Source organism: Callospermophilus lateralis, unplaced genomic scaffold (genome assembly GCF_048772815.1).
Source record: "Callospermophilus lateralis isolate mCalLat2 unplaced genomic scaffold, mCalLat2.hap1 Scaffold_66, whole genome shotgun sequence".
NCBI classification, from domain to species: domain Eukaryota; kingdom Metazoa; phylum Chordata; class Mammalia; order Rodentia; family Sciuridae; genus Callospermophilus; species Callospermophilus lateralis.
The window spans coordinates 3647731-3674000 of record NW_027514882.1 but is presented as its reverse complement, the minus strand read 5'-3'; the positions used below and the strand labels follow the sequence as shown (position 1 = coordinate 3674000).

General features: G+C 33.0%; 1 protein-coding gene across 12 annotated transcripts in view; it reads right to left on the bottom strand.

Annotated features, from left to right (window-relative positions):
• The window catches only part of LOC143387505 (3',5'-cyclic-AMP phosphodiesterase 4D-like), a 200365-nt gene that overhangs the window by 125822 nt on the left and 48273 nt on the right, over positions 1–26270 (bottom strand). For 2 of the 12 annotated variants that reach the window (XM_077108412.1, XM_077108416.1), the window contains one exon: positions 17293–17555. The exons of 7 other annotated variants lie outside the window; for them this stretch is intronic. In XM_077108412.1, coding sequence (XP_076964527.1) covers positions 17536–17555 — 20 coding nt within the window. In that variant the 3' untranslated portion in view covers positions 17293–17535. Of the gene's footprint in view, positions 1–7511; positions 7646–17292; positions 17556–23534; positions 23600–26270 lie in introns of those variants that run through there. 3 more of the 12 variants (XM_077108409.1, XM_077108411.1, XM_077108417.1) reach the window with 2 other exon arrangements.

Here is a 26270-nt window from a genome sequence, read left to right as displayed (position 1 = left end):
TGGTTTATCTATTCATAAATAGAGTGATTATAATCCTTGCTTCAGAGCTTTCTTGAGAGCATAAAAGGAGATAATTAAATTGAAAGTGGTCTTATAACACTTTTGTTTTACAAATGTAAGGAATAATTATTAATCATTTAGGGGAGGAACAAGGGTCATATCCAGGTTCCTTTCTAGAAATGGACCCAATCCTGAGATGTTAGTATCTCTTAATGAATAAGGAATTGGGAACTGAAATGAACATTTCATATAGGACAACTGTTCCTTGTTAAGCCTTTCAAATGCTAATTTTAGGTTTAGTTATATAACAGCAAATATTTCTTGGTATTAAAATCTTGACTTTGATATAAAATGTCTACTTTCATCTTATGTATATATAATAATTCCATTTCCCATCTCCATATTAACTTCAGTTTAGTATCTTTAAAAATTCTTCATTTACTCGTTCCTATACAGAACATGATCATTCATGATGTTTTCCTATTTAAAGGGGTTGAGTATTTCTACCTCACCATGGTTCCATATCACTAATAATGTATGACTCTTTCTTTTTTTTTCTTTTTATTACTGGGGATTTAATCCAGAGGTGCTTAACCACTAAGAAGCATCCTCAGTCCTTATTTTATTTACTTTATTTTTTAAATTAATTTGTTTATTCATATATGACAGTGGAATGCATTACAATTCTTACTACACATATGGAACATGATTTTTCATATTTCTGGTTGTATACACAGTATATTCACACCAATTTTTGTCTTCATACATGTACTGTGGATAATAATGTCCATCATATTCCACCATTATTTCTTACCCCATGCCTCCTCCCTTTCCCTCCCACCCCTGCACCCTATCTAGAGTTTGTCTATTCTATTTAGAGACAGGGTCTCAGTGAATTGCTTAGTGCCTTGCTAAATTTCACAGGCTGGTTTTAAACTTCTGATCCTCCTATCTCAGCTTGCTGAGGCTCTGGGATTATAGACATAAGCTGCACCCAGCCCAATTTATGGTTCTTTGTTAGAATTTTTTGGTCATATTACTAATTTCATTTGTAACTATATTTTCAAATACAGTAGAGTTCCTTATCTCCATGAACTGTTCTTTTCTTCTGAAATGTTGTTTGCCATGAAATTTTAGCATTCATAGAAACTTGTGAGATAATAGTTATCAAAAAAAGAAGTAATACAAATTATATTTACAATTGGAACTGAATTTTTTAACACAGAAAAAATAAAGAAAACATACTAACATGTTGATAGTAGATGTCCCTAAATGATAATATTCTCCTTCCTTTTTATTTCACCCTTTACCTTTCATAAATCAAATTATCATAGCATACACTCATAGGATAAAGTTCTCATAAGCAAAGGTGGAGAAGGCACTGAAGGAAAAGAAGGTGAAGTAGGCTGATTGAAAAAAAGAATGTGGTAGGTGAGACTTTCTTGAAGTATCAGCAAGGAGAAGATGGGAAGGGTCAGAGAGCACTAATAAAAAGCTTTCTGATAAAATAGTTTGACATAGAAGCTGATATTCTCCAGTCTGCTGTCTAGATTCTGAAAGTGTGGGAAGATAGAAATGGAAAAAGAATCACAGTCAAAGAAATGGGAGTACAGGATCATTTTGTGAGCTGCAGATTGGTGATTCATTAGAGAAGGGCAACCTTTAAAGCAGGAAGACCAAGATGGGTGAGACAGTTAACATGAGAGATGGGCACATCACTGACCTACTTAAACACTGTAAGAAATGCTTCCAAGAGACACCATTGAATGAGGACATACTTTCCTTACTCAGAATAAATTGGCAAAATGGCAATAAATCATGTACTTCTACAAAAGAGCCACTGGAAGGGAAATTAATATAAAGCTATTTTTTGTATAGATGACATTATTTGCAAGCAAGTTTAGCATTGTGAATAGAGCAGTAAAATTGACATGTGTCAATTAAATGAAAAGAAACAGAGTAAGTGTTATATAAATAAAGAAGAATGCAACAGAACCCTAGTTGATAGATTCTGAGACATGAATAATTATTATGTGGTATCAAATACCCAAGGATAGGATCACTACCTCCCTAGTAGTTTCTTTTTATAAATAGGACAGAGGCTGCAGCTCTCCATCTAATCGGTCAGCAGGATGCTACAAAATACAGTCATCTGTATGCTTCATACCATACAGAATTTAGAGAAATAATCCTTCTTCATGGTACCCATCATCTTATTATGAACCTTCAAGGAATACAGGTTGATAATGTTCAAGAATATGTACTGTAGCTTTGTTGTAATAAAATAAAAACAACCAATGGATTGTTATCAGAGATATCAGCAAATAAAATATTTTGTATAATAAAATTCAAAATTAAAATAAGTAAGCTATAGCTAAATCTATTGATATCAGCTAATCACATAACTTGCTATGATAAAGGTGGGAAAAAACAAATGCCAAAGTTTAGGTATACTTTAACATATAATAAATAAATAACTATTTAAGCGTTAAATATAGTACATAGTAGATACAGCATGTGTGTATATTCGTAATGTATACATGTACAGGATGCTATTGATGACTTTATGATAAAAGTAAAATGACAACACTTAAGTGGAAAAGGTAAAATGAGAGAGGGGGAGAGAGAAGAGAAAGAGAGTAGAAGAGGGAAAATGAGAGATTCCAGGAGGAGAGGAGAGAAAAGGAGAACAACAGTAAATTTCCAAGAAAGCATAGGAAAGAGTTTCATGAGGAAGGAGGTCTGGAGGTATGGGTAAACGGGAAGATTGGTAGAGAATGAGGGTTGAAACAGGAGTTTAAGGATGAGAGAGCATTTGAAATGGAGAAAGGAAAGTAGAAGAGCACCATGAGAAATATTTGAAGCTGATGAAATTAGTGTTGGCCCCAGTGATGTTGAGTAGTTAAGGTGGGAACGGTGCCAAAAGGAACAGAACTGAAGTCAACAGGTTGGGGGCCACATGAAGGGCCTCTGCAGGGCCTGTAGTGTCATGACTGCCAGGTTTTCTTTAAAGTTTTAGTTCATTTGTCACAAACCTTCCGATCTGCCTTAGTAATGGGGTTTTCCTACTGAACTACAACTTCTTCCACCACCTGTTTCATGTTTCCCAATCCTCTTACCAGTGCAAAGGACTTCCATTATATTTTCAAAGATACCCCAGTTATTTCAAAAATCTCGCTAACCAAAATCATTGCATTTAGCATTTCCACAAAATCCAGGTGTTTCATAACTAACTCACTGGCATCAAGGTGAAAAAATCAAGTTCATACTGGTTGGATCACCATCTAGCTACCACTTCAGGGTGAGGATGTTCATTTTCCCACTTCTGCGTGACTGCTCTACTGGACTATCTTCAGGCAAAGAAAGATAACTTGCTGGTTTCACACTCCCTCCCTGAACATGTAGTACCTTAAGAATAACTTTTAAAAGTCATGCCAGCTCTATGACTCCTGGAGCCATCATGGCATACCATGCCTTCTGACCTTCTTGCTTACTTTGAAATGAAATCTCTGTTTCTGTGCCTTTTTCCTGCAGAATCAGGTATTTCACTGATTCTTTCTATGGATAAATAACTTTGAAATTCTTATTTCATCATTTTTGTCTAATATTTAATTTGTTCAATGAAAAACATGTTCCCAGATTCTTCTCTGGGCATATAAAATATGAAGACTTTACTTGTTCGTTTATATTTTGTTGTCTAATGCAAAGCAGCCGAAGACTGCAATCTTTCTGAGGGCAGAATTCATTACATATTCTAAGTCTGATCTATATGGAAGATTGCACAATGCTGCCAACAGACAAGAATGAAAGCATCCCCCATACCACGCAGTGGCTGAAATCATTATCTTATTATTAATATAATGTTCTCATCTATTAGCTTTTATTACATACCAACAGTTTTTATTCATAAGATTCATTCATTTTACTTGAGTTTTTTCCCTATTAGTACATTAATTCTATCATCTGTCTTGAAATATTTAGTCCTCTATACCTATGAGTTTCACACCTTCAGATTCAGCCAGCTACATGTCAAAAATATTTGGGGAAAAAGTGCATCTGTTCCTGTTTTATTCAGCTTTGCATCACTGTGATCAAAATATTCAAGAACAATTTAGAGGAGGAAAAGTTTATTCTGGGTTTACAGGTTCAGAGGTCTCAGACCATAGATGGCCAACTCCATTGCTATGGGCCTAAGGTGAGACAGAATATCATGCAAAAGAGCTGGTAAAGACTTTCAGTTCATGGCAGGATCAGGAAGCAGAAAAATAGGCTAGAAAAGAGGCTTCCATCCGAATTTATGTCTCCAAGAGAACACAGAACAATCCAATCAATGATAACACTTTCCTGACTGAGTAAGACAGTTTGGGGGACATGGTGGTGGTCAGGGGTTTTTTGCAAGTGTTTCCTTGGGTGAATGTTATATGTACTTTCTTTCCTTTCTTATAGAGAATCAACGAAAGGAAATAGCCAAAGGCATCAGCTCTGATAATAAAAAATATAGCCTGTAGAACTCCTGAATGATATAAATCAATTTTCTATTTCTCATGAAGTAACAAGTCTGTGTGGTTTATGGAAAGATTAGATAAAAACAGTGTTAATAATTTTGAAATGGTGTATATAGCCTTTTACAATTTTGTTAAATGCTAATTTGCTTATTTTAAAACGTTTATTTTGGAAATTTGGATACAATCACTATTAATTGCCTTCAAAGTAAATGTATACAAAATAGGAAATAGTATAGTATGTTAATAAAACATATTCTAATATAATTTCTCTTAATGCATCACTTTTAAAATATCCTCAAACAACTATAAAGGGATTAAAATAACTCTATTATGAACCAAAAATATTATCAGCTGCTTCATGTAAATTATTTATAGAGAAGGCTTACTTCCTTGTGCTACTAATACTGCAGCACATCCCTGAATGAACACAGACTTCTGAATACCTCATGTTCTTTTATGATGAATTATTCAGGAGTTCCATACCACAACTATGCTAAGGTGCTAAAGTTCGTGCCTGTGAGTTGTTTGTGACTCATACAGATGCAGTCAACAAATACCTTATTTTTCCTTTATATTTAAATCCAACATTGGTGTAGAATAAATGCCACCAATGCACAAATGGATACATTGAGAAGCAAATGCTCAGATAAAAAGATTTTCTTAAAGTAAAGAGAAAAAAAAATAAAAAGAGTCTCCATCTTTCTAGGATGCAGATGGGAAAAATTTCAGAGTAACTTGCTGGGCAAGTTACGCCTGCAAATCTCATTAACAGTAATGGGATTTTGAACGTAACAACTAGCACATTTATTTGAACATTTTCCCAACATGTACATTTTATTTTTAGAAAAGCACTTCTTTCAGAGCAGTGAGAGTCCAGAAAACTTTGTATTTCTGGCAAGTCTGACATTAGATATAGATGTTTCCTTTATAAAAAATGAAATTATAAAACACACTTAAACACAAGCTACAGAAGGTCTTTCTAATGTTTTATGGAGTAGTAAATCACTAGGGGGAACAGTATTATCTCTTTTTCATAAACTTATATATTATTTTTGAATCTCTACATTTACCATATGCATTTCATTGACATAATAAATCTGTTATTCTCAAAGAAAGTGTAACAGAATTTTTTTTTTTAGTAAAAAGAGCTTTACATTTCTGCTGTCTAAAAACAAAGATCAAGGTAAAGAGAGGACAAAATTTAATCTGCTCCAAGTGACTAAGTATGGCAAAGACAGCTAATCATTTGTTCTCTCTTTGCTAAATTTTACCTGAGTATGTAACTTCAATAAAGACTAAATTTCCAGACTTTCTAAAAGTCAGATATAACCATTTAACCAAGTTATAACCAATAAAATATAATCCTATATCTTATATGGCAACTTATGGAAAAACAAAGAGTTAAACTTCTTATCTTTAGTACTTATTTCTTTCTCAAACCAAACAAAGTAAAGATGTTACCATAATCTAGAATGGTAATATTGAGGTTGACATATTCTAGAGAATAGCATTTTTAAACATCTAGATATAAATGATCAATTAATTGTGTTTTGTTCCATTGTATTTTATTGCATATTGCTTGGTGTTACATTGTATTTCAATATATATGAAATACATAACTACTGGATTATGTTCATGCCTTAAACATTAAAGTATTTTAATTTTGCATTGCCTCCTTTTTTTCTTAAAATTCAAATGCTTTAAAATGTTATGTTTGAGGAAAAGAGGAACAATACAAAAAAGCCATGCAGAAATGAATAATTATAACAGAGGATTTCAAACAATTCCCTCCATTTGCAAGAAAACTTTTGTAAACATAAGAGCAACAACAAAGATAAAAGTTAGAGTATTACTCATATACTGATATTATTATTTAAAAAACAAAGCCTTTAAAAATACTAATAGTTGCCTCTGTTTAAGTCCCAACTCAATGTCTAGACAGCAAGGGACAATGTGTGCTCAATAATAGCATGAACTACACCTACACTAGTGTCACTTACTGTTATCAAAATGAACTCTATTAAGTTTGACTATATTATGTGGGAATAAGTTATCTTAGATTTTATGTTCTTTTTCTACCTCTTCTTATACTCAGGACTCTAAATTTTAAAAAAAACAAGTATTTATACATTTTCCTCTCTTTTTGGCATAATAAAGGAACATGTGAACATAGGCAAGCCAGAACATTGAAACTTTTAATACAAAACAATATGATTAATTAATGTAAGAATCACAAGTTCAAGTGAAATTAGCAATATAATAGCCAATGAGGTTGATTTTGGATGAAAATACTTCTACACTGAAATCACAGTGATATTATTTTTAAATTTAATGGATTACATATTAAGCCTTCATTTCAAATAAAATCAAACCAAATATTGAGTCATTAGACACATGCACAGATAAGACATTCCACTGGAAATAGAATACAGTGTGTGAATAAATTTGCCTCCGTTTTAGGAAAAAACACACATAATAATCAAGTGTATCTTAAGGTTAAGATACCGGTGAAAATATTTCAACATAAGGTATCTGTTTCTGGTAATGATGAAAATGTAAATGTTTTCCGGAAACAGTAGTCTAAATGGGGAGAAAAATTCTAGCCATGTTTCTTGTTGAGTTTATAATTACTATCAACAAACATTTTTGAGTCTCCGCTGTGCATGGTGGTATGGTAATAATGATCAGCATCACTGACCACCATCTAGATGTCCAATGCTAAATTAAGTTTCTCTGATTTATGTTCATTGCTTTATTTGTGCCTTGGCTCATCTGTTCTTACAAGCTGCTCTGTTGTGCTCCTACCAACAAATTATGTGACAGTACCAACCTGGTGCTAATGTACAAAACTCTGTGCTACACACAAAACATTTCAGTTATATATATATATATATATATATATATATATATATATATATATATATATATATATATATATATCCCTGCCTGTTATTGTTTTTTTACCTCCCTTTGTGTCTAAGTAAGCACTGCCAAGCCACTAATATATCCAGAGTAATTAAAAAACAAATAAAGCAGCTCAACTTTACACTTTTCCATCTGTTGGTCCGTGGTAGTTTGCATCCTTTGCACACCTTAGTGCAATGTATAAAACCTCCACTTGATTATTAAGTTCAGTCATCCTAGATAAAGTAATACAATATATAACTACTTAGAAAAATCTTTTAAAACCTAGCACTGAATAGACTAATCATTAAAGATCCTTCCATAGATTCAAAGATTAAATTCAAAATTCTCCACTAGGATCTGAACCATCCCTCACTCTGTACCTCATTTTCTGTGAGTTCATTCTCTCTACCATAGCCTCAAATCATAAAGAACTTGAAGTCCCCTAATCTATAATACTACGTTTCCTTCCAATCAATTTACGTGCATTATCACTTCACCTCAGTATCTGATTCAACTTCTATTAAGTGTTCAAAACTCAGTCTTTGTTAATTCTCCTGTTCTCCAGTTCATAACAAAGAACTCAATTTACATTTTATTGGGGCTCAGAAATGACACTTCAAAGGATAGAACCCAGAAGTGCCCTAAAAAGCTACATTTCTCTCAGACCTTCTGCTGTTAACCTCTCCCAAGGCAAATTAGAGAACAGAACTTCTTTTCCTCAAAGACATCCTCAGAAAACTAAAAATACTACTCTTTCTCTCACCTATCTGGGTAAGAGTCAACCTTAAGAAATTTCTTATCCATTTTTTTTGCTATCATACTTCTATACCACTATCCATGCTACATTAAATCTAATCATAAAAAATGGATAATTCTACCTGAATTTTTGAATCTTTAATTTGAAGTTTCCACCTAAAACATGACCAAATAAACTTGTCGTGAATTTCATGTGTTGATCAATCTTTTGTTATAGAGTTGTTATTTTTTACCCTTTATGATGGGCAAGGAAGGGAAAACCCTCTTCTCTACCCCTAAAGTTCCTATGTCATACAGTGACTACACATATCTAACATGGTGCCTCTTTCAATTTATCTCTTTGATCTGATCATTCATATATATATATATATATATATATATATATATATATATATACATACATATACATATGCATATGTGTATATATGTATATATATGTCTACAATGATAATTGGTCTTTTTCTCCTCAGTTGCAAACGCGTTAACTTATATACACATACTGTTCATAATTTCTATAACCAAAGACCTTAAACATATTTATCTTTAATAGTATAAGTGTTCAATAAAACATTGTATGAATAAATTAAAGGGTAAACAAATATGCATTTACAAGCCAAATTTTATCTTCCATTCTTCTTATAATCTTCCAAGCATATCGCTAATGTTAATTTTGTCTCTGCATTGTCATTGTGATATTTAAATCCAGGCATTTGGTGAATTTTTAAAGTGGAGTCATTGATATACTTAATACTGATATTTTATGAGGCAATAAATAGCAAATATTCAACAATTTTTACCTAAGATAATCTTTCTTTCCTGAGCTTTGACAACCCAAATTGAGATCATTGAATTATCTGACATGTCTACTCTCTGTATTAAAACTTAAATGGATATTTTTATTAAACCATTTTTTCTCTTCCACTCTTTCTACTGTGCCAGAGATTCAATTTTATGCAATTATTATGAATTCTGAATTTTCAACTTTTGGGAATAATCTTTCAAGATTTCTTAAGGTCATATTGTTGAAGTTAAAAATAAAATGAAAGTCTATTTTCTGTCATAGTCTATTTTCTATTCAATATTGTTCAAGTTGGATCAAGATAAGAGATGAGGAAAAAGTCAGTAAAATAATTCTAGTATCTATGCTGAGATAATTTAAAATACATGAGCTTGATAACTTAGTTACATATTTAATATAATATCTGAAGAATGAATATAATATGTATATATAATGTCAAGATCAACAATATCAGTTACTACATGTTCTTCTTTTACAAATATTAATTGTGACTTAAATGCCACTTGCAGTAGAAATAGTAAGACCAATAGAGTCAAATAACTTTTAATTATATATCTATTTAAAATGTAATCTCTTCAAACATTAGAGACCACTTCTTACAAAAATTCCGTTAATTAGAAAGCATTTATGGCTTTTTATTGACAAATCATAGTGTATGTAATAAAACAGTTCTTTGTTCTCCACTTATTACCCAAATTTTGAGATCTATTTTTAAAGAGAAAACATTAAATTTATGCTTTTTCAAAGTAGGAAGCTGAAGGACTCACTGAAAGATTCATTTTGATATCCTTAAAGATTTATCAAATTTTATTAAAATTAATCAACTTCTCAAAACCCTTTAAAAATACAGTGATAAGAAATAATGCATGCTGAGTTAAAAACAAAAGTATTTGCCCAATCTTATAATTTTAAAAAAAGTCTTTCTTTTAGGTTGAGAGATGTTATTTTTTTTATATTTTTAAGCTAGGTTTAAAATAACACATTGACTTAATCTTGAAAGTGAAGTTAATGGATACTTAGTTACCTAAGTTTATTTCTGCAAATATATTTAAAACATTGTGGATAGAAAGACGGTTAGGGGCAATAAAACATAATTTTGTGTGACTTTTAATAAAAAAGAATAAGAGAGATTTGCTGAAATATTTATTCTCACTAATATTTAATGACTCAGTCTAAGATTCCAGGCTTTACTGTTTTTTTTAATTGCCTCTAGTTATGTATTGTTATTCAAGTTCAGTGCCTTGTGATTACCTTCTCTTCATTAAAAATGATGCATGAAGGAAATATCTCCAAAAGGCTTGCAGGGGGCATCTTCTGCTTTCTGGGATGCTAAGCAGGAAAGATATCTTAGAACTGGCTTTCTTGCAAAGAGTAATAGAAAGAGTACAGGCGGAACAGCCAGTCATTTGATTCTGGTTCCTTGTTCAGAATGATGAACTTAAGACTGAGGCCCAGTACTCAGAGTACCCAGTCCCTACCGAATGATGACTGGCATAAAACAGTGACAAAACTCAACCTGATAAAATTATGTTCTCAAAGATTGATTTAAACACACACACACACACACACACACACACACACACACACACGTGCATGATAAGAGAAAGGAAGTTTTTTTAGTTTTTGGTTTTCATTCAGACACTAGGAGAGCCAATGCTCATGTATATATGGCAAAGATCAATAGTAATAAAAATCCATGATTACAATTCATCATTGCCCACTATGGTCAAAACCATTTAAGAATAAAGCCAAGTTAGAGGAAAATGGAGACAAAAGTTGATGAGAAAGAAACAAAAAGATATCATTTAATCCCTGGAAACCAAGTATATCTAAAGTTAGCTGCATTTCTGCCTTCCCAGACCCCTAAATCCTTCCTGTGTGTCAGCTTAGTGCCACTATGAACGAAACACCCAACAAAAACAACTTACAGGAGGGAAATTTTATTTTGACCCTGAGTTACAGAGGTTTAGTCCTTGGTTTGCCAAACTAACTGCTGTGAGCCCAAAGATGAGGCAGAATATTACGGCAGAAAGGCATGGTGGGGGAATGCTGTGGCAGACAGGAAGCAGAACGAGAGAGAAGGAGGAAAGGCCTCAAGGAAGATGAACTTTTCCAGGGCATACCCCCAGTCACCCTCCTTCTCTGACCATCACCACCTGCTTACATTCATCATCCCATCAGTCCATTCAAACTAGGATGAACTAATTAAGTTACAGTTCTCACAATTCAGTCATTTTATCTCTGAACATTTCTGTATTAACACAGAATCTTTGGGGGTACATCTCATAGCAGACCACAACAGATATTAAATAATTTTATATTATAAAATGATTTATTTATATAAAATTATTTTGCATATAGGTATAAGTGTAAATATATATATTTTTTTCTTGTATAATCTTTGCCATCAGGTTCCAGTAGGTACTAAACTACAAATACCCTTCAAATTTCCTGAGTGAAATTTCTTTATCTTGTTATTCGTGAGCCCCTTTAATTATTATTTGAGTTCACAAAAGGGGTGGCAAATAGACAAATTGGAACTTGGAACTTTTCAGCAACACCTCCCAGCCTTTTAGGGGAAGAGGGGAACTAGAGATTTAGTCCAATCACATGACCATGATACAATCATTCATACCTAAAAAATGAAGCCTTATAAAGCTATTGAACCATGAGATTCAGGAGGCTTCCATGTTGGTGAACACATGGGTGTGTTGGGAGCCTGGTGTAAGAGTCAATACTTTTTAAAATCTTCTGTTCTATTTGGCTATTCTCGAGTTTTATCCTTGGTAAAACCACATTTATAGGGTTGTTCTGAATTCTCTGAGTCCTTCTTAGAAATTTTCTAACCTGAGAGTGGGTCATGGGAATCCCTGAATCTGTTTAATCAGCCTATCAGAAGTTTGGGTGACTTGGGAATCTCTTAGACAGAACATTAGCCTTGGAAGTGGCTGAGGAACTGAGTCCTAGTTTGTTGGTCTATGCTAATTCAATTGGGAGCAGAATTGATCTGAATTATGACAAAGATAGTCAGTGTCAGACAATTGATGTTGAAATCATATATGATTAAGTTATTAAAAATTTGTTTCTGTAAATCAGACCTGAAAAGAATCTGACTCTTGGTCATTCATAATTTACTGTTAATTTAAATCAATACTTTCAACTTCTGTTCATATTTCCATTTCATCTTTCTCTAAGCTAAGATTTCTTTGGAATTGGATATTGTTTAAAAATATTAACACTCTGAAATAGTATTTTATAAACTTTGTTAAAATATTAGCTTCTCTTTTTAAACATACATACAGAAAGATATGACAATAGCAATATTTGTTTTATTGAGAAGAATTGCAAACAACACTAATATTTTCTGCTGCCTAGTTTTTGCTTTTACATCCTAAAAAAACTTGTTTAGGGGAACTTGATTTGTACTACTTTGTGATAAAGTCGGGTAAATACTCAAACTGACAAGTCTAGCAAAGTGCAGTGCTAGAGTTGCTTGGGTTTTATTGATAATGGATTAAAAAAGGATAAGAAAATGCATAACAGTGGTCACAGAGGATCAGTCAGGGCTGAGCTCATCTTTCAGGGTTGCCCTTATTTTCCTGTGTCACACTTAGGAACGAAGTGGGAAATCTGGGAATGCTGCCTCCAGACACATGTAGAGATTTCCACTACCTTTACTACATACTTTGCTGCTCATCTGTTATAGCTTCTGTTTTCTCTAATCAAGTTGTTCCTAGATAACCTCAGATCATCACCCCTGAAGAAGCAGAGGGTGACACTTGAGAAGGCAGCCTAGAAACAGATTGATTTTTGTATCTTGCCAACAAGTTTGAAGAATCTGTGTGTATGTGTCTGTGTGTGTTTGTGGGTGTGCGAGTATGCTCACACACTGTGTGTGCATCTTAACTCATTGGCTGTTATGAAAAGAAAAAGTGCAACTTTCTCTTATTATTAGGATAATATGTAACAATACAGTAACCCAGGGTTCCTGATATTTTCCTATTTCTCCTTCCAATCATTGTTTTCTATTTCTCCTTTTACAATCTTCCTCTTGTAGCAATTCAGTTTCTCACAGTAAATTCTCTCACATTTCTTCCCTCTTCTTGCATTCCTTTGTCTCCATCAACATTCTCTTATACTGTCTTCTCTTTCCTACTTCATCAAAAAGCATTTTAAATGTATTTTTATGTGTTTGGATATTAAATATATACTATACATCTGTGGTATAGAGCATAGCTCCCGATGTCCCTGAGAGCACAGTTGTTTCATTTTGTTTTTGCTTTTTAACAAATTCTGTCATGTTAAAAGGCAAAACAATATCATCAATCATAGGAAGCAGATCTGCCTACCTTTGCAGCTTCCTGACAAAAATATCTCTGTAAACATCTTTTATTTGTAACTACCAAGTAAGGAAAGAATTTACCACAGGCTATACTGGAAAGTCTACTTTGTATTTTTTTTAAGGTGCTTTGGTTTCTGGCCTCTGTTTTAGATATTTGTTTTCTTTATCCACTTTGGTTTGCAAATACCCTACAGATTGCTACTTATCTTCAAGACTGAATGATTAAATTCTCCTGAAAATTAATTTTATTACCTCAACACCATATTTACATGATAAAAATTCTCTATTTACATGCATAATAAAAACTCTGGAGTTCTTTTCCTTTCCATGCATGTGGTAATTTGGATATTAATGTTGAATTTGGGAAGTAGTTTTTGGGTGTCTTCCTAGACAGGGGATGATGGAATGGACACTCTTCTCCACAGGCTCTTTTACTGGATAAGGCAAAATATCACTTTATAATATAACTAGAATATAGATCCCATGTATATGAATTTTGAAAAAGCCTGATTTATTCATGAATATGAGAGAGAGACAGAGAGTTTGTGTGTGTGTGTATGTGTGTGTGTGTGTGTGTGTGTGTGTGTGTGTGTAAAAATGTGAAATAAGAAGAGGAGAGGAAAGAGATTAAAGCCTTTCCTGTACTGGATGACTCATTTGCCTGTGAAGATCCATGCCATATTCTCCTCTCTTCCATTTCCATCTGCCCCAGGAAGCTGACCTACACAATGCCCTATTTTACTTTGGCCACTGCTTAAGTTAGACAAATGCAGAGCCCTTTCAGGAGATCAGAGGAAGAAAAAAAAGGAGGTCAGAATCGGACTTCCCTGCAGAGTCATGTTGGGTGGCTCGGTCTCACTTTTGAAGGTGGCCTTCTCTACACTATTCTCTTTTTCTTACCTTGAAATCATTATCTCTGCTTGCAACTTCAGGCTGAGGGTGGGTAATAGCTTCCCTGTTACCAACCATGGGGTAGTGCACTCTCCCTTGTAAACTTCCTATATCCTACCTATTCCTTTGCTAAGAGTTCCTTTGTTAAATTCTGTTCAAATTATCTTGAGTATTCCTGATATAATGCTTATTGATTCATTCCATCTAAAATCAGTTGTAAGAACACTTTCTGTAGATATTAATCCTTTAAAGGATTTTACACTATTATTGCCAGAAAACACATTTACCAAATGACTTCATTTACTGAAAGTTCTGATGCTTATAAAGGCCACTGAATATAATCTTTACAAAATGGAAAATAAAAGCAGACAGTATTTCAGATGAACTTAATCATAAGCATATGCCTTTAATAATTGCCAGGGTTGACTGTCAAGTTTTCAAAAGATCCTTTAAGAATTTATTAAGTAGTTATCTTGTGTAGATTAAGAATAGTAAATGTATAATTTGGGCTTGTGTTAAAATGTTGAGTGCCAAGATCACAGACACATCAAAAAGTTTTATAGTATCTCAGATAACTTAAATGGAAGTGAAGATATGCTCTGGGAAAGTCATGTAAATGACTCCACAGTAACTTTAGTGATGGCCAGACAGTGTATTAATAATTGTTGTTGTTTAGATGTGGTGTCCCTACAAGAGCTCACCTGTGAGACAATGAAAGAAGTTTTGGAAGAGAAATGATTGGGATTAGATCCCCAATCAGTGAATTGATCCCTAGTGGGATTAACTGAGTGGTAATTAAAGTAGTAGGGTGTGGCTAGAGGAGATAAGAATTGGGGCGTGGCTTTGGGGTATATATTTTGTACCTGGAGAGTGGAGTGTCTCTTTGTTTGTTGACCACCATGTGAGGTGCTTCCTTCTGCCACACTCTTCTATCATGATATTCTGCCTCACCTGGAGCCCCAGGAATAGAGCCATCCTTCTATGGACTAACACCTCTAAAACTGTGAGCACGCTAAAAAGCTTTTCTTTTTTAAAATTGTTCTGGTTAGGTCCTTTAGTCGAGGCAGTGAAAAAGCTGACTGCCGCAGTCTCTGGCTGGGCACAAATCACGAGTCTCCACACAGCTTGTAGATTCAAACAGCAATTCTTTATTCCCGAACTCACACCGGCCGTCTACAAACACGTTCTGGGGGAATCCACGTTCTCTGCTCAAATCCACACTCTGCCCAAATCCACTTCGCATGGGCTTCTGTCTCCCAAAATATACTGTCTGACCCTAAGCACTCAAGAGGAACTCAGCAGCAGGATACGCCCTATTCTAAAGGGGGAACACCCTAATCTCCTATTATGCTAAACTGCCCTATTCTAAAGGGGAAACACCCTAATCTCCTATTATGCTAAACCGCCCTATTCTAAAGGGGGAACACCCTAAATACGGATCCTGCCCTGGTCCTTGAGCAAGGTCACCATTCAGAAGTCCTTCCACTAGACAGCATGGGAGTAAGCTGGCAAGGAATTTGTCATACCTACTTGGCTGATGGCTCCCAGCAGCTGACTAAAATAATGATAAATGTGAGAACTATGAAAAAAAAATAAAAAGTCCCTGAAATGTGAGAATAGAAATGAAACTGCCATTTTTTTCCATTAATGTCTTTTATAAAATATACTTACTTAAATACATATTTTACAAAAGATAATGAATAAATGTTGGAGTAATGAATCTAACTGCACTGAAAATGTCCTCAGAAAGTTCACTGTTTAAAATCCTGAAAGTATTTGAAAAACACTTTCCATTGGAAAAATTAAGGCTAAATTTGCAACTGATTCACTTTATTTTCAGTATGTGAAGGTTCTTTCTTCACTCTGCATGCTTCTGCAATGAATTTTATATCCTCTGTCCTTCCTTCACCTGCAGCACTCCACCATTGCCCCCATGGCCTCAGCTCTGGCATACCTTCCCAGCTGGAGGACTCCCCATTCTCCAAACCCACCAAATTTCTTTCTTCCCTTGTCTCAAGACTCCTTGATAATTGCTTTAATAAATGATCTTTAATACTTATTTTAGTTAATATTGAATTCCTCTCTTATCTAAATTTCAAGTCCAATGTTTATATTATATCTAATTTTGCATTGAGTCTTCTGAGAAAGTTATGAATGTTTACTTTCCACAAATCAAGTTTTTACCAAACTTGTTAAATTATAAGGTATGATAAATAGGTTCTCAAGTGAAGTTATGTTTGTGCTGCAATGGTAAGCTCAATGGTAACAGGGAGAAGACTAGCTTAGTAAATTAGTCAGAAAATAAATTAATAAATAATAATCATTTTTTTTCTCAGTGTCACAGCAACTTCAGATATCAAATTAGTAATTAGACTATATCAAGGCATTTGACTTTTTTTAATCTTATTTTAATAAAACAATTCCACTAAAGAACATAGGTACTTTTATCACAAGAAAAAGAAACAATAAAATTGTTTTTTTATCCTTTTTCATATGCATTATTAATGCATGCCAAGAATACAAGCATTACATAATTGAACATAAAGTAATAATAGCATATTTCCCATAAGCCCTGATGCTTTAACTCAAAGCATACTTCAGTGAATCACAGAATGCTTCAAATATGAAAACACATCAAGAGTTTCTTGTCCTGCTGACTATAGCAATCTATCTGTTCTCAAATTTTCAAATTTAGATTAAACACAGATGGACAAATGGGATATTTTAGAAAGATAGGGAGATAATTTCAGAAAAATCAAGTAGCAAAAAATACACCATTTACATTTTAGCTAATGCTAACCTGGATGTCAAAATAAAATCATTCAAAACAAAAACACATCCCAGAAGATGTGTAGCTGGTGAGAAAATTACTGCACATCCTCAGCAAAATGAAAAGGCATGATTAAAGTTTGAATGTTTGATATTAAACCCAAAAGTATGGGGTATAAAAAGTGTCTTAAGACAGTTGAATGAACTTCCCAGGGCATAGCCTTAATAGAGCTTAGAACTAATTCACAATAAAAAATACCTCGAGTAATTCATGGGTGAAAATTATGTCAATTCAAACAAACAGAATTTCTCCATACTTCTGGTCAGTAGTAAACAGAAAATTTCATAATGGGTATATACAATTAAAATAAAAGAATCTAATGCCATACACAAACCAAATAAACAATAGCACAAATAACAATATAAAACTGATATTAAACATACCCCCAAATCCTTTGACTAATAAAATTAAAATGATTAAAAGTACAAGCAAATATTAGTATATTTGTACTTGAAAGTAAAGGAAATGAATGGTAGATTCAGGCCACATTTACTTCATGTCAATTTCAAATACATTCATGAACATCTGCAAATAAAAAATATTCTGGGCTTAGTGATAGTCACACAACATAAACACACAATACATGTATATTGTTTACTGCATGGACTTTCCTGCCAGCATCTTTGTACAAGATATTCTATAACATCGATTGCACTTATTTTAGAGCAGGTAATATTCATTAGAATGGCAATTTATAACAAAGTTGATCTGTATATCATTAAAGTATTTAATAATGTAAAGATAAGTAAGAAAAAATAGGTTATACCAGGAAAGTAGAAATATCAGAAAAATAATTATCATGCGAATAATTTTTCTAACAGTAAAACTCATAATGAACTTTATTTTCTGTATGATGATAATAAACATGATATGAGATAAAGGGTGCAAAATGCTTAGCAGCAAAGCATCTGCACTTAGTAAGTGCTCAAAAATTCATTTGAATTATTCTTATCAGTTTTACTTTCATATCATGGTATTTGGGCTGCCTTCATCTCTATGTACCACCTGAATATATTCACAATCAATTCAGCATACATATATTAAATACCTAAAAATGACCAGGCATGATATTAGGGACTAGTAATACTCATTAAAAGTTAAGAAGATAAAGGGACATACAAAATAAAGACAATCATGTACGGTTAATGCTGAGAGAGAGACAGGTAGCAGGCACCATAAGAGTTCATGAAGGAAAGCAACCCAAATGGTCCTGGGGAGGAGAGCAACTGTGGAAGGGGAGAATAAAGTGGGTATGTGAAAATGTGCCCATGCAATGTGTCTAACACAGTGTCTCTCTTTCAGTCTCTGCCATCCCATTTGCATCCAGGGCCCTGATTTTATTAGTCTCAGATAAGTGAGCATTCAGCAGGAGCAGATACAGTCGGAGCTCCTGCACAAACACAGATACCCATCAGGTAGAGAAATAAATTGACTAGAAAGGAAACACAAGGACAATTTAGGTTATATTGCCTGCTTCGATGTCTTTTGGCAATGCTGCATACTTTTTTTTTTCCAGTGGCTGTCTAGACATAAATAAGATAAAATTGATTATAAGAGGAATATAAATGAACTTTTCAGAGTTTTTATTTTAAAAACTAACAATATTGAGACCCATTAAGAGCAATGTGATGAGAGAAAGACTTTGATATGTAAAGGAGAAATGTTCCTGAGAATCTAAGAGGGAAAAAAGAGTACATTAAAAAAAAATCTTCTTTTACCACTAATGATTCAATAGGGAGAAAAAGTTTTAAATTTATTTATAAAACAACTTCGTACACAAGAATTTTATAAAAAGTATTGAAAATATGTTTGGTACTATAGCAAAAAAATTAAAAAAATTATTCTCCTTTGATTCAAATGCCATTCCAGTTTGCACAGAAAACTCATTTATATCAAATATTTTTTACTATATCTATTGCTGTGCCTCTTTATATGAGGCCAATTCTATATCATCCTACAGTACATAATTTATTAGAAAACTTTTCCATATGATCAAAATAAGTAATATATAAAGTAAATCAGCAAGAATTTCCTTTTATATATTATAAAATATGTAAAAATTTGAATATCACAACTTTGAATAAAGGAGAACAATCTAAAATGTAAGATTTCTTTGTAAATCAGCAATTCGAGGGTCAGACAAGAATGGAGTGTTATATTTCTGTGGGTCATTGGAATGTGGTATTAATTTTTGAAACTTCATTATAGGCTTACCTCATTTTATTGTACTTTGCTTTATTGTGCATGCCAATGAAGCTTTTTTACTTTTATTTTTTACAAATTGAATAACTGTAACAACCATGGTCAACCAAATAAAGGAGAACCATGTTTTTCAACAGCTCAGATGACCGTTAGCATTTTATAACAATACAGTATTTTCAATTACATTATGTTCTATTTTTGTTGTAATGCTATTGAACACTTACTAAACTACAGTACAGTGTAAACATTACATTCAAGCTTACTGGGAAATTCCACAACTCATGTGACAGATCTTCTTGCAATATTTGCTTTATTGCAGTGGTCTGGAACTGACTCTGCAGCATCTCTGAGGTATGCACACATGTGGCATTCTTGCATTTTTTGATCTGCTAAGGTCTCCTCTTCATCCTGCCCACCCTCCTAAGTTAGGCAGTGGTTAAGTATCAAGGTACCAGCGGAAAATATATGTTCAAAAATTTGAGGAAAATGGAATCTGTCTTAGCTTTTGTGTTTTAAAAGGCTAGGCTATAAGAGGGAAAACCTGGATTTAATAAAAGAATAGAAAGAAAATATAATGGAGGTAGGTAAGAGAGAAAAATTCTGGAGTAGCAGAGATTGGGAGTGGGGAAATTGATATTGAGCCCAAGAAAGACCAGGGAAGGGTTAGGTGGATCTGAAGGATTCTCAAGAAATTCTGCCTGAGTAGATCTGCAAACTGGGACAGCCCCCTCAAAGCAGAAGGAAAGGTATTACAGATAGAATGAGCTTCAAGCAGCCCTTCATTTTTGTGGTACCTGGACTCTGAAGAAGTGTGTGATGGTATCAAGGGTCAGAGAACTCTATAGAAAGAACTGGCAGAGAAAAACAAAAAGAGAAACCAAAAAGGAAAGGCACATGGGAAAATCATGGCTCAAAATACAATTCTGTTAAATTTTTAAAACTTGAAATTTCACTCCTTACATACCTGTTTTTTATGCCTAGAATTATGATGTTTTAATATGCATGTGCCTATCATTTCCTTCTACATGTTTTAAATGAGTACATAGAGAACAATACACAGGATTTCTTTAAATAGCCATCGATTCTATTTATATAATAAGAAAACACTTTCAGTTGCCAACCATAATGTTTCTAGAAATAGAGAAAAAGCAAATATAAGCCCTAAATAGCTATAATAGTTGTCTGAAGATTCAAACAACTGCTCATTCAATAGGATCTAGAATACTATACGATATTTTGAGTTCATATGACATCCTAGTAACTCTTTAGGGAAATTTTCAATTGAAGTAATTTTAAAAATCTTTTTATTTAAAAAAAAACATTTTTAATTTAGAAAATTTACTTAGTTTGGTCATCAAATTTTCCTGACACATGTATCCTCTTGTCTGCCTATGAATGTTGTTGACCTTTAATTTTGTTGGAGTGAGGAGTGGTAAACTTGAAAGAGCTCTTTGAATCCACCAGGAAAATAAACATATCATTGAGAAATTTGAGAGCAAAATAAGAAGAAAAGGGAAAGATTAACAAAAGAGTAACTTTAGAAAAAACTCAATACTGTCCAATTTTACTTTATATTTAATATTAACTTTATATAAAATTTCTTATATAAAAAAGTAGTTAGTAGAAAGTGGCTATAGTTTTGCAATTGAGCACAACAAAAATTCTAATCCTTCAATTTCTAATCTCTAACTATGAAATTGTCACGTATCAGTATTGAAGAATATATTAAAGAAAATTTGAAAATATATATGTACCTACTCAGTTCTCAGTTCAGCATTCTACCCTATAATATTATCTTCTGAAATACTTTAAAACAATAAGAGGGACATTTTAAAATGTATAATAACTAGCATAGTTAGGAACATAGTGACTAGCCATTTTCCTTTTCCAGAAAGATGATTCAAAAAATGCTTAGAAGATACAGGGCTCCATGGACTGTAATCACAACAGTTCAGGAGGCTGAGGCAGGAGGATTGCAAGTTCAAAGCCAACCTCAGAAACATCATGTGCTATACCACTGGGCTTCACTCACCGGCTGGACATTATTCCTTGAACTCTTCCTTGTCCCAGTCATTGTATTTAATTTAGAGACTGTGTCATTTGGCATAGGCCAAAGAAAGCCTCAGAGACATTCTTGACTCTTGAATAACCAGAGTTATTCTTTACATTCATAGGCAGACCATGTAACTCCTCTGCTGTTTCACTGCACTCAGCACAAAAGCAGAATCCATAAAGTAGCCTACTTGGCTCTAAGCAAGCAAGGCCTATTACCCTTTTACTTGCTTTTATTAACTCCCCTCGCTCACACCCTTCTCACCCTTTCTTCTCCTGCCTCTGTGTGCTCCACCCAATCAGACTTTGTTCCCTCTTGAGCATGGCAAACATAACTCTTCCTTGGCTCCATGCTGTTTTTACCTTTTACCCTCAGTAGTCTTCCCACAATATCCTCAGGGCTTCTTTTTGACCAAACATGACCTTCTTCAGCTTCTTTTTGACCAAACATGACCCTCTTAATTGGCCTTGCCCTTACTACAGAATTTAAAATAGTGATTCTGCCACTTCTAGGCATTTGCCAATCTATTTTTTTCACAATATTGATCACCTTAAAAGATAAACTACATTATCCACTTAGTTTACTGTTGTTCATCTTCCTCCAATAGAATATAAGCTTTATAAGGCTGGAGATGTTTGTTGGTAATTTTAAACAACAGTGAAACAGAAGCACCTGAAGCAGAATTTAGCATAGAATAAGTACCTAGTCATTATTTTGTAAGGTAATGCAATTGGAATTTTGTAAGAGTGGAATTAAAGCTACTTAGACATGTTTTTATTGATATTCTTTTAAGTTTATTTCTTGTGACTTCAAGCATTTTTCCCCTTCCTAACCCATACCACAAATGTTTCTTAAATTCTTTTGAGTCTCTTCAGCAGATTTTAAAGTTTTTATTTAAAGTGCTTCCACCCTCAACCTGCCTTGTTGTACTATTTGAGGTATGAATTTCTGTGTCTGAGCTTGTGAGAATAAGGTTTGTAGAATATGCCACCACATGAAAGGGAGGTTGTGAATTCCTTTTACACTAGGATCAATAACCATCTGAACTGGACAGATTAAATTAGCCACAGGCCAGTGATATGTACACTTGTTTTTATATTTTAAGTGAGTGAAGGAGTAAAATGTACAACTCAAGTGGTGCATTAGAATACACATTTGATTTTTAAATCTTAGCTTAAACAACATAAGGATGCAGTGCTAGAGATAGGAAATCTGTATGCTAGATAATTTGTTATTTGGCAACCAAACAACAGTCACTCTATTTTTTTGTTTCCTCCTGGGAAGAAATAAATCACCTATGACAGGAGCAAGTGACTTTGCACTAATGCACTTTCCAAATATATAAAGAGGTTTCAGAAAAACAAACAGAGTAGCTATAGGTGGAAATTATATTTCCGTATTATGTTGAAATAGAAGATATCTAAACATCTTAGATGTTCAAGTGAAATTTCAACCATTTTTTGCTCAAGTCTCTATTAACTCCTATATCTAGATCTGAACAACACTCCACATGATTCAATTTAATCATATAAATCACTGCATAAATTCAAGGACAGAATTTCATATTCATTATAGTAGGAAAAAGAAAATGGAACAAACAAATAAACAAAAGTGGGTTGAGGCTGGAAGGATAGATCACACAAGTTTGAGGCCTTGGGATTGATGCACAGCACCACAAAAAGTAAAAACAAAGAAAAAAAGAAGTTAAAAAATTATGCTAATGTTTATAATGTATAGTACCAACATAGAGCAAAAATTAGTTTTCTAACAAACAGTTGCTGTGGATTGAAATAATGGTCACTTAAGCAAACCTTTGGAATAGATGTTAAAAAGAGTGAGTCATTTGATCTCCATACTTTCAGGAAGAGTTTATAGTACCTGATCTATTAAAAGAGGCAAATGGAGCAAGTTTTATTTCAGCACTCACTGGGAAAAGGCATGTAAACAGGGGGTCCAGTCTCTTTTCCTATTGGAAGACTAAATCATTCTGTCATATCAACTGAGAAGGAATAACACACTATATAGATATCCAAAAGACACAAAGATTATTGTACCAAATTCCTTTAAAAAATGAAATGCTAACTTGCTCATTATAACTAGTTCCCATCAAGAATGTATTTTCTTTATTTAAGTTGTTTGAACCTGACATCAATTGCATTTGGCTACTCTTTAACTTTTAATGTGTCTATTTATAACAGACATGTGTGGAAGGTAAAACAAGTTGATTCAGCTTCATCCATTTGCCAGGGTAAAAATTAAATATATCACCTCACACCAGAGATCAGGTCTACTTTTTGCATGTGATGCTCAATAACTGAGAAAAAGCAAAAATTACTCTTATGAGTACAGACTTGGATATAACATTATTTGATAATAAGAATTCACAATTTCATATTTTGATTTTCTGACATTCTGTTTTTTGTTTTTAAAATTGCCAATGGCATATTGTATCTCATGAGGTAGCTAATATCTTTTATTCATACTTAGACAATTTAATTTTATCCAGGTTCCTCCTCATCTGTAACTAAAATATATTGTGATATTTAAAATTAAAATAGTTTCATTATCATTAATAAAGAACATCTTCTAACATTGTTTCCTACAATGAATGCAACTTGCATTTTATACATATTTTCAATAATATTATTGACATTCTATTCATTTTCCAGCTGCTTTATTATGTTTCTGTAAGTTGATTTTCTCTCAATTATATTTCAGAGTTAATTCTAGATGCATCATTTGTATTTGTACAAGCCACCAATGAAGTTGAGAGACTTACATAATTTTAAAATAAAACAAATCCTGTCGAACCTACTTAACCCTTACTAACATAGAATATATCTTACGTATTCATCTCTCTACCCATTTTAGGACCTGTGATATGATTGGCATCTTAAAATTTAATATTCATACTCCAAGCCAGTCTGAAATATCACTTAAAAGATAACAGTTCTCTTTAAGACAACAAAGAACTTTCAACAACCAAAGCAGCATGATTTTATTTGCTAAAAATTTATTTTTATGTAAGTTAGTACAAGTGAAAGTTTATTAATAAAATATTTAAACTAATAATGAAAATTTCTGTTTCATTATCTTGTATGAGGTCAGTGATAAATGGTACAATGTTAGCAACATTTTGCAGTGTTTATTATCTTGGTTAGTCTTTTTTTAATTTAGATTCTAAAAAAGTAGTCATTATTGCTGCTACACACAGTTTATTTTAAATACTGGTGTACCAGTTCATTTTTAATTTGATTTCAAAATATAAAATATACTATTTCTTCTTTTGACTAGAGCCTATACATGCCCTAAATAATATTGACAAATATTTTGAAAATGTTGGTGAGTAATTAAATGTGAAGGAATTGCTATCACTAAATGCATTTTAATTTGCTAGATTTTAAAACAAAATGGCTGCAGTTTCTAAGAAATGCTTTCTTTCAGTAAATCTCCTGCTAGGCTCTGAGAATTTATGTTTTCTTTTAAGGAATCTACCAAAAATAAACACAATTTTTAAAATTCTTGGTTTTTTAATCTGTTTTATTTTTAAAAATAAAGTAAGAAAAAATTAGGGATGAAATGAATTATGATGCTTTAAATAGTAATAGAAACAAATACTCATCATATACATATTTAGTTATAAGAAGTATGGAGTCCAATTATTGTGCTGAAATGATGGCTTGGCCATGTCACTCTGGCACTATATACATTAAATAACATTAATGTGTGAATATTTTCAAAGCATTTGTTAACACTTCCCAAACATTTGTAACACTTTTTAAAATCTGTTTTGTATCTCAGCTATGTTTCTCCTAAATCTAAACTAATACCTTTTTTATAAGAAGAAATAATTTCATGCATAAAGGTAAATATTTACTCAATGATAAGAAAATTTCAAGTCTTCAGTGAATCAAATATCACATTGCATAGAAGCATCTATCTTAGTATATAGGACAATTTTTATATCCTGTTACACACAGATAATTGTTCCCTATTTCCAGTTTCCATTTCCACATGCTATCACAACTGGTTTCCATTATGAATGTGGGATTCCCAAACTCCCACATTCTATAAGTAGGTAGCTAGGAGATTTGACACATTCTTTCCCAAGATAACTTTTGGCTGATGTGGAAAACAACACTTCATAAGCTATTTGGTGATTATTTAAGCCAAAGAATATCCATGCCTTGTATTTAGACAGCATGTTCAGTAAGTGAACTCAACTGTCTTCCAGATGATTAGTGCATCTTAGAGAAAACAGATCATATGCCTGAAATTTTCCTAGAATATTACTCTTCTACTAGAGAAACTAATTACCTTCTCACTTTTCCAAGAGGGAATGAGGTTAGAATAAGGTGAATGAGTGAGAGACCCATAGAAAGAGAACAAAGGCAGAATGAGAAATACAAGATCTACTAAGAATCACTTTCTGGCCAGTGTTCCCATCTAAGTTGGCCTACTTACCCTGACAACTGACCTCACTCTCACTTGGGTAAATGGGATCAAGATAAAAGAATTTAAATAAGAAGAGCATTTGATCAAGTTGAACACCACTTCTACTTTGGAAATGTTTTCTTCACCTGCTTTGGTTTTCTTCTCTGCTTCCACTCATCATCTTTATCTATTTAAGATTTGAATACCTAAGAACTCAATCCAAAGGCTTTTACTTTCTTCTCTAGCTCCACTCATGTCCTTGGTGAGCTTACCCAAGCTAATGACTGTAAACAATGTCTATAACTTAATGATTTCCGAATATTTTATCAATGGTATAGAGCTTTTTTTTTTTCCTGAGGTACATTTTCATATAACAACTTCTAATTATTATGTCACTGGAATGCCTTCTAGCTATCTCCACCTTCATGTACTCGACATGAATCTCTAGTTGTTTTACAATGTTCCTCCCAAGTCTTCTCCATCTCATCAATGTCACTTTGTCCTTCTAGTCTACACAAAATAATTAAAACAAATAAAATAATATCATTCTA